The 14,371-nt window shown below is 42.7% G+C and overlaps 1 protein-coding gene across 1 annotated transcript in view; it reads right to left on the reverse strand.

Annotated features, from left to right (window-relative positions):
* ACACA (acetyl-CoA carboxylase alpha) overlaps positions 1 to 14,371 on the reverse strand; it is a 236,136-nt gene that overhangs the window by 30,906 nt on the left and 190,859 nt on the right. The window contains exons 46-50 of the mRNA XM_081805979.1: positions 11,802 to 11,945; positions 11,115 to 11,235; positions 7,626 to 7,722; positions 4,276 to 4,372; positions 3,261 to 3,396 (exon numbers count right to left, since the gene is read on the reverse strand). Coding sequence (XP_081662105.1) covers positions 3,261 to 3,396; positions 4,276 to 4,372; positions 7,626 to 7,722; positions 11,115 to 11,235; positions 11,802 to 11,945 — 595 coding nt within the window. The remainder of the gene's footprint in view (positions 1 to 3,260; positions 3,397 to 4,275; positions 4,373 to 7,625; positions 7,723 to 11,114; positions 11,236 to 11,801; positions 11,946 to 14,371) is intronic.

The raw sequence follows: 14,371 nt of genomic DNA on the forward strand, positions 1-14,371 counted from the left end.
TTTGCATTATGCTGAATAGCCTTCCGGCCAGATAGAACTCACTGGGAAAAAAGCACCAATACCATCTTGACATACTTTTATTTATTTATTTATATTTTTACTGCTCGAATTAGACCTTCTAGGCTGACTAGTAAAGAGTTTTTTTTTTTTCCCTCCACTAATGTCAATTTTCAGCATAGCAAGAGCTGTCTCTAATCTTTTCCTACTCATTACACACAATTTTGGAGTCATTTTACCCACAGTGCAGTCGGCTCCTGGCTGTGTGTTTGTGTGCACTGAGGGATGGCATAATTGTTTATTTTCCCTCCCTGCATAATCCCCAGCCAGTACTGAAACCAAAACTGCAAACATCTCCCCAAGGGATATGGAATGACTCTCAGCTTAGGTCCCCTTACATGAGATAATATGTAGAAAACATCCTGACCTGTATGTAAATATGAAAGGCGATGTTCTTCCCCCTCCTACGTTCACACTGATCTCTCTCTTCCCTAAAGCTTATTTACCTTAAGTGATGTGTGAACGGATACAGCAGCACCAAAATTCAGAAGGCAGAACTGGCCCTGGTCTGTATCAGGCCAGTAACTCATTTTTGACCAAGGGCAGGGGAGAAGGGGGATGGGGGAAATTATTGTTTAATGAGTACAGATTTTATGTCAGGGATGATGAAAAGGTTTGGGGTATATTTAGTGCTGACGGTTACGTAACGCTGTGTATACATTTAATGCCACTGAATTGTACACTTACAGATGGTTAAAATAATAAATATTATGTGTATTTTGCTGCAATAAAAAAAATATACAACTCCTATCTGAACTCTTGAAATTTCTTGTCATAATAACCAAGGACAACTTCAAAGCAGAGGGCAGGTAGGTGGCTAATAACTTTCTCAGGAATCTACACAGTTTATTCTAGAGATGTTCTAGTAGAGCTGGCTTGGTCCTAGGCTCTAAACTCACCCAACTGTGCTACAGGAAGCCAGACAGATCTGCGTTCCTCTCCCAGCTCTGTCATTTTTTTAGCTAAACGATCTTGGGAAATCTACTTAACCTAAGTCTCAATGTATATAAAACACCGATAAATAATATAGCCTACCCCTTAGAAGTGCTTGTTGTGATGATTATGTACGATGACGCATGTAAAATGGTTAGCATGGTTTCTGGTGAAAGGAGCTCAACAAATCATAATTGTTGTTCTTACTGTTACACGGCTAGCAGCCAATCTGGGCCTGAGCCAGAACATGCAGCAGAGTTGAAGCTTTTCGTACAAGCAGCAAACTCCTGAACTCTGAACTCCTTAGGACAAATGAGCCAGGCTGGCTTACTCCTAAGTAATGTCAGGAAGAGTGAATTCTCAACGGCTCCTGGGAAGAGAGGTAACTAAGTCAGAGTACCGGCACCGCCTTATCTAAGTCTTAATGTAAATCTTTTTGTTGTTGTTGTTGTTGTTCTTTGTTTTTGTTTTTTTTTTTTAAGATTTTACTTATTTATTTGAGAGAGCAGAGTGAGAGAGAGAAAGAGAGAAAGAGAGAAAGAGAGAGCTCAAGTTGGGGGAAGGGGCAGCGAGAGAGGGAGAAGAGACTCCCTGCTGAGCGGGAAGCCCAATGAGGGGCTCCATCCCTCCTGGCATCATGACCTGAGCCGAAGGCAGCCGCTTAACTGACTGAGTCACCCAGGTGCGCCATCTTAATGTAAATCTTACAGCCAAGAAATCTGGGATCAAGTGAAACTGGATGCTAAATAAACCTCAAACATATGAATGAAAGGGCTTTCAGGCTCCTCCCCCAGAAAAAACCACTTCAGTATAGTATCATACTCTTTTGAACACTGTAGTATTTTGTTCAAGACATTTTTCTTGACTCCTTGAGGCAATGTCTGTCTCTGATTCAGTTTTGTTTTCTCAGAAGTAGCTAGCAGAATTCCTTGCACATAGGAACTCAATAAAAATGTGCAGGATTGACTTGTTTAACTTATACTTTCAACATCGCACGGCATTTTCACTGATTTATTCTCTTCATCATAAAATAATTCACCTGAGAGTCTATAAAAGTATACAAACATTAATTTGCATGTACAGTCCAAGTCTCCCCCAAGAAAAGTGCAAAATGTAGTAGTTCTCCAGCAAATACGGGCAAAGGGGAACTTTACAGCTTAAAAAAAGAAAAGAAAAACCAGCCTAGTCTTCCATATTTCACCAAGGAAGCCTGGCCGTCCAGGGCTCTTCTGAGCCAGGTTAAAGGAAAGTTGTTGGCACGGGGCTCTAATCTCTCTTCACACACAGCTGATAATCTATAAAAGGGTAACTGTCTCAGGCTTTTCCTCCCTCAGAGGTAGAGATGCTCCTGCCCCAAGCTATTTCTGGGTTCACTGTTTCACATCTTATATGTCCTTCTCTCTCACCACTCTACTCCAGCATTGCCAACTCCTCCCTCCTTCCGTTCCCCTAACTCATTCTACTACTTCAGAACCCTGAGTTCTCCCCCAGTGAACAAAGTTGACTTTGACCAGTGTATTCATCCCCTCCTGGTAAGGAGTCTCTGGTCTCAGCATGGCCACGAATCTCTGGTCATTGGAGAGAGAACTTCGCTGCTACAAGAGGGAGAACGAGTTTCCTTTGGCTCTCTTGAACCATCCATGGTGGCTCTGCACAGGGAGGATTCTCAGTAAATGGTGACACTAGCTGCCTACATCACTAAGCGATTCCCATAGCACAGAACGGAGCCTGTATATTAATGGCCTGATACGCTGGAGCCACGGGCCCACCAGGGCTGTTGTTGGATAATAATAAAATACACCACAAATTACCACAAAGAACAGCTTCTGATACAGAATTTGTTCGTTTTCTTCTGGTGAAGGCTAATTTCGGTATCTACCTCAGGCATAATAGAGCATTCGAGCATAGCATCCACAGAGAATATGCCCAGAAAAGAGAGACAGAGGATAGCTAGCACAATCACAATTCCCCGGGACCATGAGAACAGTCTATCATTCACCTGTGAAAGCCAGATCCACAACAGCAGCCCATCTAGATCACACTAGTAGACTGTTCTGAAATTTTGTACAGAATTGAAAACCACACAGTATTTTCCCACTTAAGTTGCAACTCAGAAGATATATTTCAGAGAAAGTATAATCCCCAAAAAGCCTAGGGTGACGGGCTGTAAGGCTACCCATTGGTTCTGCCCAGTATAAACCCTCCCTCCCTGTGCTGTAAAGTTCTGGGGAAACAGTTACGCCCCCCCAGCCCAGAGCCAGGCCAATCACCTTTCATCCCACCAGAGAAGCCTCTCCAGTTCGCAAAGACCATCAGAGGCAGCCCTTCACGGTTGAAGTCCTTGATAGCCTGATAGGTCTTAAACGCAGAGTCTGGGAACCAAACCTGGCCAGCCTGCTGGATTATCTATTGGGGAAAGTCAAAAAGGAAGACACAGTTAACAACAGAGTTTGAGAGGGAATTTCTGCAAGGTGAACAAGGTTTTACTTGTTTACTTTAAAAACTCAAATAAACCAAACAAACAAAACTGTTGTTGTTCATCAAGAGGATCATCTTTGAATTCAAAAAGAAGAAAGGATCCTGGATCTTTGACTTTGTTAAATATTCCTCTTTTTAAGTCCTGATTACACCACCACTCCTCAGTCAGAAGGAGGAAACCTTACTGCTTCTAATGGAAGAATGCCGTCTTGGGAATGAATCCTCACTGTAGGCTTCCTAAAGGCAATTTTAAGCCACTCAACTACACTAGTCCTCAAAACAAGCCAACTGTACATAGTTCCCAGTCCTCTCACTCTGTGCTTAGTACAAGCTTTCTCTGTACTATGGTTGGTCAACAGACACTTGATGTGACACTGATGAGTAACCTCTTCCCTGGCCTCTCCCACCCCTCATTTTCTGACTCTTGTCCGGATGTGAAAATATAATCTACCCTTTTAAAACAAAGATGAGTGGTGGTGTTCACATTTGCCATTAGGGCAGACTTCCTCTTAATTCTAGTAATAGCTCATCCATGTATGTGTTCAGAGAATCTGGGACCAAAGAGCCCTCAGCTGCCTTTCTGTAAGACCACCTCCCCAACGAACATAGACTGTTCTCTACTAGCATCAACAAGACGACTCTAAAGGCCTAAGTAACTTTTCAATTAGAATTTAGCTTGTAGTCCATTTAGAGTCATCTTAAAAGTGAGCACATGATGGTTTGCAATGCCCCCAGTATTTCCACAGGCTCTGCAGAAGGGAAAGCCAGCTCTGAGCACAAGAGCGCAGGGTACTTGAGGTTACTAACCTTGGCTTCAGAATCCAGGTTTGCAGGATCGGCTGGGATACTTAGTTCCACTGTTCGGGTTTCTACGGCAACTACCCCCACAGGTATTCCTCCTAGCCTGATAAAAATGAGCCAAAGAAGAACCCAAAGTATGTAAATAGTACAGTTAGTCATTTCTTTTCCAGCCCCATATCAAAAGATTGGAGTGTGTGTGTGGAGGGGGGGCTGGAAACTGCAAATACAGAGAACAGGGGGAAATCCGACTCTTCTAGGGGTAGAAGACTGCTCTCAGAATCACTCCTGTTCTCTACCACATTCAAACCAAGGGTTGAACTAGGCGAGCCTCAGCAGTTAGACCCAACAACAGTCTAGATGTGTGTGTGCACACATAGGCACGCACGCACACACCTTTTTCTGTGGATGCCAAATGAAATTTCTCAGCTCACTCTAGAGCATCTCTTTGGTGAAGACAGAGGGAAAAGGTCCGAAAGGGAGGAGGCACCTGAAATTTACACTGGGCCATACAATGAATCCCATATACCCAATACCTATCTTCAATAATCAACCCCTGGCCAGTCTTGTTCCATCTTCATTTCTATCTAGTTTCTCCTCCATGAGTCCCATGTTACTTTGAAGCAAATATTAAATGTATAATTTTGTCTATAAATATTTCAGTATCTGAAAGATAAAGACCACTATACTATTACCACAACAATAGTTTTATTTTAATAAAAAGTCCAGAGTATTTTTTTGGGGGGGTGGGATGTGCAGCTGTGTTATGGAAATGATGAAAAATACGTGCCAAGTGTACAGAGATGGTTAAATAAGCCCTGAACTTTCTCTTTCACTGGAAAAGAGCAGTGGCACAGGGATAACTTGCAGCCATTACTCTTGGTGAAATAGGCGATCTATATTGAAAGTATGCATTTCATCTCCAACATATGTTAATTTAAAAAAACTCTTCAGAAGCTCAAAGCCTCTGCATCTAGGCTGCATGATACCCTCTCAACTTCGTCCTCCAAAGATGTCCTGGTATAAAAAGCAGGAAGAAAGAGAGGGTGAGTGAAAGTGGGGGGAGGGGTGGCAGTTGCTGCAGGTACAGGATGAGTCCTTACTCTGGAAAATGTGATTCAATCTTCACTTTCTCAGCTGCATTCCTTGGGGCTGAGGCTGGGATGGGTTATAGTCTCTCATTCCCCCAGCATCTCCATAACAAACTTTTCCATGAAGGATGGTCTTTGGTTGTTACAGTGGCTACTGAAAATGGATTCTTGTCATCACAAGAGGCCTGACAGGGGCCTGAGTGGGGACCACCCACCCCCTTGTCACTTGCCTGCACTGAATCAGAATCAAAAGCCCTCTAGACAACCAGACAACGAGCAGGAGGTACACAGGAGGGTTTAGAAATATTTCTGTTCACAATGATTAACAATCCAACTGGAAACTTGTAATTGCAAAAGCCACCCTAAATCGGTAACTTATAACTTATATATTAGGGCCCATGTGACCTAATAAAGAACATCTTTATCCGAGTATTACAGTTATTTATTGAACTTGAAAACAGCTCAGAACAACTTCTGTTTTCTATTATACTTCATATAAATTTTATCAGGCTAGCACATGAAGATGCTACATCTTGTTTTATAGTGTGTCCCTGGACAAGGTGCCATGGAATAATAAAAGACAATTTACAGCCAATAGCACACATATTCCAAACATACATACCAAAGATGAGTTTTGGCAGCACTTACAGTAACAATCCCAGAAGAATACATTTATATTTATTTCTCGAAATGCCATTGCTTTTGAAAGAAGCTAGCTCCATTTATGTTTTATATACTTGTGAGCATGTGTATGTGTTTGGAGTAAGAAGCCCAGAACTCATCAGATGGAAAGAAAGGAAGAAGTCAGAGTGAGTGTTGCAATAAACAATGGCAGAGCTGACTAAAGCCAAGCTTGACTGATCTTGCTCACAGAACAATCCCTTTTCTTCCAATCCTAAGTGTAAAGCATTATTCTCTTGTTTCCCGTGGGAGGATCTTAAAGACCTTAACAAAGGTTTCGCTTTCTGAGGCTTAAAGCCTGTCATGTTTTTAACAGACAGGAAGACTGAAGCAGCACAGGTAACAGACAAATTTTCAGGAAAGCTGGTCTGAGTGTGATGTGAGGGCCCTCCATAACAAACCGATAGATCCTGGGTAGGAAGGCTCTCTCTAATGTATCCCCCAGTAGGAATTTTACCAGGCACAAAGAATAGTTCTCACTGGGCCCCAGAAGCCTGTGGTGAGGGTAGAAGACCTGAGATGTGAGAGAAAATGGGAGCTAGCCCCTGTGAGTTTCAGTCTGGGCTGACTCCAGGCCTGACTCTTATTCAGAGTCACAGTGGAAGATCGTGTCTGTTGGATTTGCCATCTGATGGCTCCTCGTCACTGGCAGCATGAGACATGCTGACCTCCTGTACTGAGAGAACCACAAAGCCTAGAATTATTTTCAAGGCTAGAATCTAAATCTCAACCCAATGCGGCATGTTTGAGAATCTTGAGCAGGTGCCACTTTTCACCAAGATAAGGAAAACTGATTGCCCCCGAGAGGAAGGTGAGCTCCAGATGTGGGTCCCTACGGCAGCATGTCTCTGCAGTGCAGAACGAGATTAAGATCAGCCTTGGCAGGTGCTCGTTATAGTGCGCGCTACAGATTATTTCGTGCAGAGCTTGCTTTTGAGTGAAGCACTTCTTAGAGTGGGTATTAAAATTTAATAGAAACTTCAATTTCCCATTTGAAAAATATAGGTGCCCGGCAAATCTATTCCAGTTTATTTTACTCATTCCTGTTTCAGGTAAACTTTTTTCTTTGCAATTCAAAGCTGATGATAAGCCAATATCGTGCATTTGTTATACTTAAATAATCTTGATGCCAGGAAGGAACTTCTTCTAGGTTACATAGATCTTTGGGGTTACATGGCAAGGTAGATGAGTCTGATTCATTTGTCACCTACTTCGGGCAGAAAATGGTCTTTGGGGAAGGGGAAGGTCACTGGTGGGCTACGGCTATTGTATTTGGGCTTTACAGCCCTCAAAGAGCTTTTCTTTCAGTATTACAGAAAGGAAATGTCAAAACCAGACTTCAGATTAAACGCATCGTTGGACAGACACAGTAAATGACTACTGGGAACCAGCACTCCAGTTATGCTGCCATGGGCATGACTATAATCCAATATTCTTAGAAAGTTTAGACAAAGAGAGCATTATTGGTAAAACAAAACAAAATAACCCCAAACCACCCCACCCCCCAAAATCTCTATAGCCATGGCCCTTTCCTTTCTCATTTTTAGTTGGGAGGAAGAAGAGCTTCCAAAACAAAAGAGCTCTTACCTGGCTCTGCCAACCACCACAGTCTGTGCCCAAGGTTGCATGATCTCTGAGAAAGATCCATAGTCAAAAAATCCACTCAACCACTGACCTTTCTGGGCTACAGAAGGGAAAGAAAGAGAACAAAGAGAGAATAAAGACCATCAATCCATTGAAAATGCACTGGAACTGGTAAATTTAAGGTTGGATTTGGGGGATTGTTTTGGGGAGTTTGTTGTTGTTTTTAACCATATTATAATAGATGCACGCATTAGGCTGCTGAATGTTCATCTGCCTTCAGACATCATCTCCTATTTCATTTGCTAGTCTGCATAAAAAGAATCATTTATCAGCAAAAGCATCATTTATTGTTAAACGATGGGGTTCAGCTAGCAGAGAGTTTGCATGCTTTTAAATAAATAACTTGGCTTTTTTCAAAACTACAAACATTTGTCAAAAGGCAGCCAAGTCATTGAAGTGTTTTCAAAATGTCTATTTCTATTTTAAAATTTAGCTTACAATTTTGTTTGATTCCACTGACTTTTTTTAATGGAAAGCTGAAGACACCAATGATAAGTACTAATGACCAGATGAGGACCCAAATTTGGGGAAAAGAAAAGGGACTTGGCTTCTCTGCTAGAAAAGCAACAAGATACATCCACTTTACTTACAGCTCAAAAAGTATAATCTTTCTACAAGAAAGGGCCATGCCCATATACTCTTGACACATAGCAAAAATATAATGGTTAAGATGCACATACTTAATGTCATTAACCTCCCCTGCACACAGAATTTCCTTCACTGGCAAGACAGGTAACTTTTGACATCTTAGGTTAAGAAAAAAACTTCTGTTCCACAGGTATCCGTGTTTGACCAAGGCCCCATAAAAGCTTCTGCAAATAACTGTTTCCTAGCTTGCCCCTCAGCTCACGGTTTCCCAGTGATCCTTCTAATTTGAACATGGCCCTCCGCCCCCTAAAAACCCAAGTCCAAAACCAATTAAAAGTGGAGATCCGAGCAAGCTAACCTCTGCTGACTTAAACAGGATGGAGAGTGTTTTATCAAGACTAAATTTGTAATTACTGTGTTCTACATTCCTTGCCTCTATGGCCCCAGTGTAAAATGTGATCATCCATTTCAAAATTATCTCTCTATCGTGAGCCCAAAGCCGATCGTTTAGATTCTGGTCTCGTGTTGGGCGTCAGTTTGAAGAATATCACAGCACTATCTCCTCTAATAAATGACTTTAACTTTTCACCTAGAAGATATCTGCTTTAACTTATCACAGGGAATCATCTGCTTTCTTTAACGCTTCCACTAAATTAAAATCTGAAGTCACTCGATTTGGGAGCGAGTGTTAGCTGCACATAGACAGCAGGATGAATTACTAGGGAGTCGATGAAAAAATATTATCCAAAAAACAGAAAACTTAGTTTATCACAAATTTCATTTTATTCTGTGGGTCGCATTAATAATAGCCAGGATAATGCCCACTTACATACACACACATCTGTTCACCCCATGAAAGAGGGCTCAAATTTTGATGAAGGTTCTAAATCAAACTTCTAAGTGCATCAGGATACTGAAATTTTAACCTCATATGCTTGGATCATTTTAGGATTCTTACTTCAGTAACAATGATTTGGAACAACAGAATTCATCAAAATGGAAAGACTTTCTTCTTTAAAAACCCTCCTGGCTATGTATGTTGATTGGGGGAGGGGACTCACTGGTGGGCTATGGCTAGTGTAGGTAGGCTTCACCCCCCAACCCCCCAAAGAGCAGGCTGTGTTCAGTTCAGATGCAGAACTTAGAAGCCAGCTAAGATGCAACCCCCTCCTCCCCACATGATTCCCAGGAGGACTCACGGAGTCTTGTTCTGAATTCTCCCAGAAAAGTCCTGGATTTTTAAGGCTGACAGCTTAGGTTCATAGTTCTTATCATAATCATGGCATACAAATGAGAGGTAGGGAGATTACTATGGTGATTTTTCTGGCTATGTAAGAAAAACTAGTTTTATTAAGAGCAACAAGAAAAGGCATTGAAGACAACAGGTAAAATTTTATTTATTTTTATTTTTATTTTTTAATTTTTTTTTAAAGATTTTATTTATTTATTTGAGAGAGAGACTGAGAGAGAGAGAGCATGAGAGGGGGGAGGGTCGGTAGGGGGTCAGAGGGAGAAGCAGACTCCCTGCCGAGCAGGGAGCCCGATGCGGGACTCGATCCAGGGACTCCAGGATCATGACCTGAGCCGAAGGCAGTCGCTTAACCAACTGAACCACCCAGGCGCCCGACAAAAGGTAAAATTTTAAATTAAAATTCCTCTGGTGATTTTTCTATACAATCTATAGTTGGGCTGCAGATTTAGCCCTAATTCCTAAGTAATAGCTGTGTGACCTTGCACAAATCACTTAACTTCTCTGAGCTTGTAAAGTGGCAATTTCTTTTCATCTCTGAGTAGTAAGCCCAAATAAGATAATGTATATGGAAGTGCTTTGCTGTCCCACCTCGCTCAGAGTGGGTACTGACAAAGGTTTAAGTCTTCCTTATGCAGACCTCTTTTTTCTTTTAACAAAACCACAGTGACTTAAATTTAATGAATTATCTTCTGCACTCGCTTTCTTTGAAATAGTTACAATAAACATGCAAAAAAGAACAAACATCTTCTCAAACAACCTGAAAAAAAATAGATTCAAAAGGTAGCTGGGGGATTTGGGGCTTCACAAAAGAACCGCCTGATAAGTAAGGTTTGTTAAAACAGCCTAATGGACTGACAAACAAGAATGTACATTCAACCTTACCTGGAGCCACCACTTTTTTTCTGTTTTGTTTTTGTTTTAAAGATAGGTAAAATCAGCCATAAGACAGAGGGATATATTAGATAAGTATGGGGTGAGGTTTTGTTCTCACTTGATATATTTATAAAATTAAAGAGTGCTGGACAATCTCTTCATGAATAATGATCTTACAAAGTAACCTTACATTAATAACTAAAGCAAGTACCAGTACTTTTACCAATATCATAAGAAATGAAGGGTACAATGAAGGGTGGATGCTCAGAAATAGCTTGACGAGAAGAGTGTAGTCACGTTCCACACTAAAGGGTCAAATATCTTTTCTAAAACTGATCTGACTGATCTCTGTTTACAGAGACTGGATGGTCAAAGATTCTATGACTTTATTGCTTAGATTTAACTGTTCTGAAGTCTTTGAACCCATTAAGTAATAAGTGCTTTAAGAACAGAATTAACAGAAGAAATGTATTAGTGACTGCCCTGCGTATGCCTCAGTGACTGACTTATACATCTAATTTCATTCGGTTCTCATTTGTTCTTGAAGGATTTTCCACCTTGATCTTCAGAGAGCTGTTTTAAAGATTTGTCTCATTTCCACAGTTACTTTAATAGCTCTGTTATGCCACATACTATTGTGCAGGAATTGGGTAGTGATTAAAAGGAAGACTGACAGCCTGAGGGCCAGGGTACTACCGGACCCTCAAATATATACCTACTTGGGTGAGGTCGGCCGGCTAGCATCCATCGAGGATCATATGGGGCCTTCGTGGGAACAAACTCGATGATTCTATCTATAGGATCCTTGGAGTTCAGGAGAGGAACTGAACTGCGCACATTCTAAAAGGTGGTTGGGAGGAAAGAGCACAGCAATCAGTGAACAGCAGGCCCATTATCCCGACTCAGCCACGATCGTTACAAAGACAGTAGGGACCAAATACAGAATCATACCCATCTGTCCCAGTCATCAGCTACAGGCATCCTGACTGTATGCCAAGCCCTGAGAACATGCACAGATCTCAAGTCTCATGTAGGAGCCTGGCAAAAAGAGGTACATTCTGACTCTTGATTTCCGTGTACCCACACTTTATGGGAAGCTTCCTGGGGGGATAGATGGCTATTACGAAAGAGAAAACCCACAGTGACCTGAGCCCAGATAGGCCATGAAGGCTTCTGTGACTGGGGAAAACATCAGAAAGGGGCCTAACCAATGAAATCCAAAGGCATTTTAAAGGTAGAAGTCCAAAGATGGCTGCAAGAAAAAGAGAAACCAATAACTTCCAGAGGAATATTTCATAAAACAGCTTCTCCACCATAAAGAGGAGACCTCAAACACAGAGGCCGTGTGAGCTGTGGTGGGAAGGCCGGGTTCTGTGGGCTTTGTCTGCTGGGTGAGAAGGGCTCACCTTAGGCATGTAAGACAGCCAGTGCAGGACAGTGAAAACCCCTTCAAAGTCATCGCAAACGATGCTGTGGGTCACCCCATTGTTGTGCATGATCTGGATGCCCCCAAGCTGGTTATTGGAGGTATATACCTCCCGCCCAAGGACCTGGAGAAACAAGCAGGAGAAAAGACATTTGTCTTGACAGAAATAAAGGCAAAGTCTATTTTGTGATTCTCACTAAAATGGGTTCTTTTCTCCACCAGATTCCAGCCTCTGTGGGTTGTTCAGAGGGACTCTCTGGACCTTTGTCTTAAAAAGAAAGCTGAGAGAATCAAAAAGGCTTTTTGTGAACAATCATATATACCATTGCAATTTAAAAACCAGCAAAAGCATCTCCCTCTCTCTCCTAGCTGCCACAGACAGGTGTTAGCATGCTTCGACTCAGCCAGAACCAGCGGGGGGGGGGCGGGGGAGGTTTGAGGCTGTGACCCGGAAGTGCAGGCTACGCCTGTGTCTGCAGGCGAGTGGACTGCTGCATATGTACACAAAGAGGTAACATGCCTGTCTTTTGACAATCTTTAGTGACAAGTCTCACTTAAATGCTGTGAGGTTTGGGTCCCTAATTTTTTTTTAAAGATTACTTTTCCCCTTACATTTGATTTTTCAAGCTGGTCCCCACACACAAGTCCTAAGGCGGGCAAAATCCTGAAGCAACTCATACATACATAAACCCTTGAGTCTCAATTTGTCTTTGTGTGCTGGGTGGAGGGCAGTGATTTATACCCAAGCCCACCTCTCCTGTGTCCTTCTCTCCCAAGGTTCCAGGGAATAGAGGGCCTCTATCCCTGGTGTGTCCCTGGAGGAGTTTAACCCGTGTGAGGTTGAAAGGCACCTGCAATTGGAAACCACGAAGTTTCCTTTAAAGACGGACAAAAAATAGGAAGGAAAAAATATTTGTAGACTTGGAAATTGTAGGGTTTCTTTTTCCTTAGAAGACTAGTTAATAATTTCTTTCAGGGAGGGAAGTTTTCTAACCCAGCAATGGAAGCCAGACAGCCTGATCACTGACTATTGCAAACTGCTGAGTGCGTAGTAATTGCCAGTCATCTAGGGTAGCCCTGGAGAGCTCTGAACAGTTGTAGAGCGCTTACTGTGTTTTGCCTTTTCCCTTCTCTCTCCCCTCCTCCTTCAGAAAATAACCACAACACAAATTTGCTTCCTTAGTAACTTTCATTCATTTTCAGTCTCTGGGAAGAACCTAATAAAGGGAAGGCCAGCAAGTTCTACCTGTATATTCCCATCTTGCCCCTTCCTGTTAGGAGCATTGAGATATTCACCTCCATGCTGGGTCAGCCCCCACATCAAGTCCCTGCAAAGGACGAGGAAGTTGGCGACCAAAGTCATCACCTCAGTGTGACCCAGCTGGTCTTCGCTCCACATAACTTCAGCTAGGAAGGGAGGAAGAGATTCTTCTGAAAGAAATATGGAAAGCAAAACTGCCTTCCTTGGTGAGGAAGTGCAGAGAACCAGTCTTTGCAGACAGCCCTGAGCTGGGCGACAAGCCGGCAACTGCTCTGAAGGAGCCCCAGGCATAGGGGAGACTGTATGTGACCACTGGGCTCCCCCTCCTCCTCTCAGTTTGTCTTTAATCTCAGCCCAGGCACTGTGGCTCCTTTCTCATTCTCCTGCTGTCTCTTTCCATTTGCCCTCTCTCTGACTGATACACTGATCTCTCGGTCACTCGGCTTTCTGCTCCACTGAGTCCATATTACTAATAACACCTCCGCCACGGCCAGTTTACCTCATGAAGGCAGGAGCACATCATTACAAAATAAACTCATAACTTTGACATTCTAGCAAATACACGCCGTTTGTTATTTTGATGGCTTTAGTCTTTCTAACAGGCAGAGGGCATTACATACCTGTTTCATTTATATCTTTAAATGTGTGCACACATGTATAGTCACACATGCATCAGGAAACAAAACAGAACAGAAAACCAACCCCAAACAAATATCCAAAGCAGTCAGTTGATGGGGGACCCTGGTGGAAGCAAAAACCCTCACTCAGGGAGTGCCGCGCTCTGATCTGGCTCTGGTTTTATGGACGTCATAAACCCGATGGCCCACAACTGGTCCTTCTGGGACAGACAGCCTCTCTGCCAGAAGTCATTCAGTGTGATCAGCAGTATTTTTAATTATTAAAATAAAATTGGAAAGGGGGAAAAGAAATAAAAAGGAGACACTGCACTGACCCTGAATATCTGATATTCACACTCTATGTCAGGAGCCAGGAACTCCTAGTTGCCTGGAAGAGAGCTGGGGCCATTTCCTACTCAGAAAGATGGTTTTCTTTCCTAGGAAACACTATTTCTAGTACTTGATAATGTCCACCTGCTTAGAACCTCACACCCCGCCCCCCTCCAAAATGAGTGATGGATTGAAGGACCAATCTTGGCAAAAGGGACCAAAGCGGACCAAGAGCTGCTCAGCTGTTCAAATACATACTCCCCACACAACTTGGTCTCTCATTTCAAAAGGGACGAGCATCCAGGACCGGGGCTACTCGCGGAGGCTCTGCCACTTGCCCAT

Source organism: Leptonychotes weddellii, chromosome 15, assembly GCF_054177405.1.
Source record: "Leptonychotes weddellii isolate Sample4059 chromosome 15, ASM5417740v2, whole genome shotgun sequence".
Lineage (NCBI taxonomy): Eukaryota > Metazoa > Chordata > Mammalia > Carnivora > Phocidae > Leptonychotes > Leptonychotes weddellii.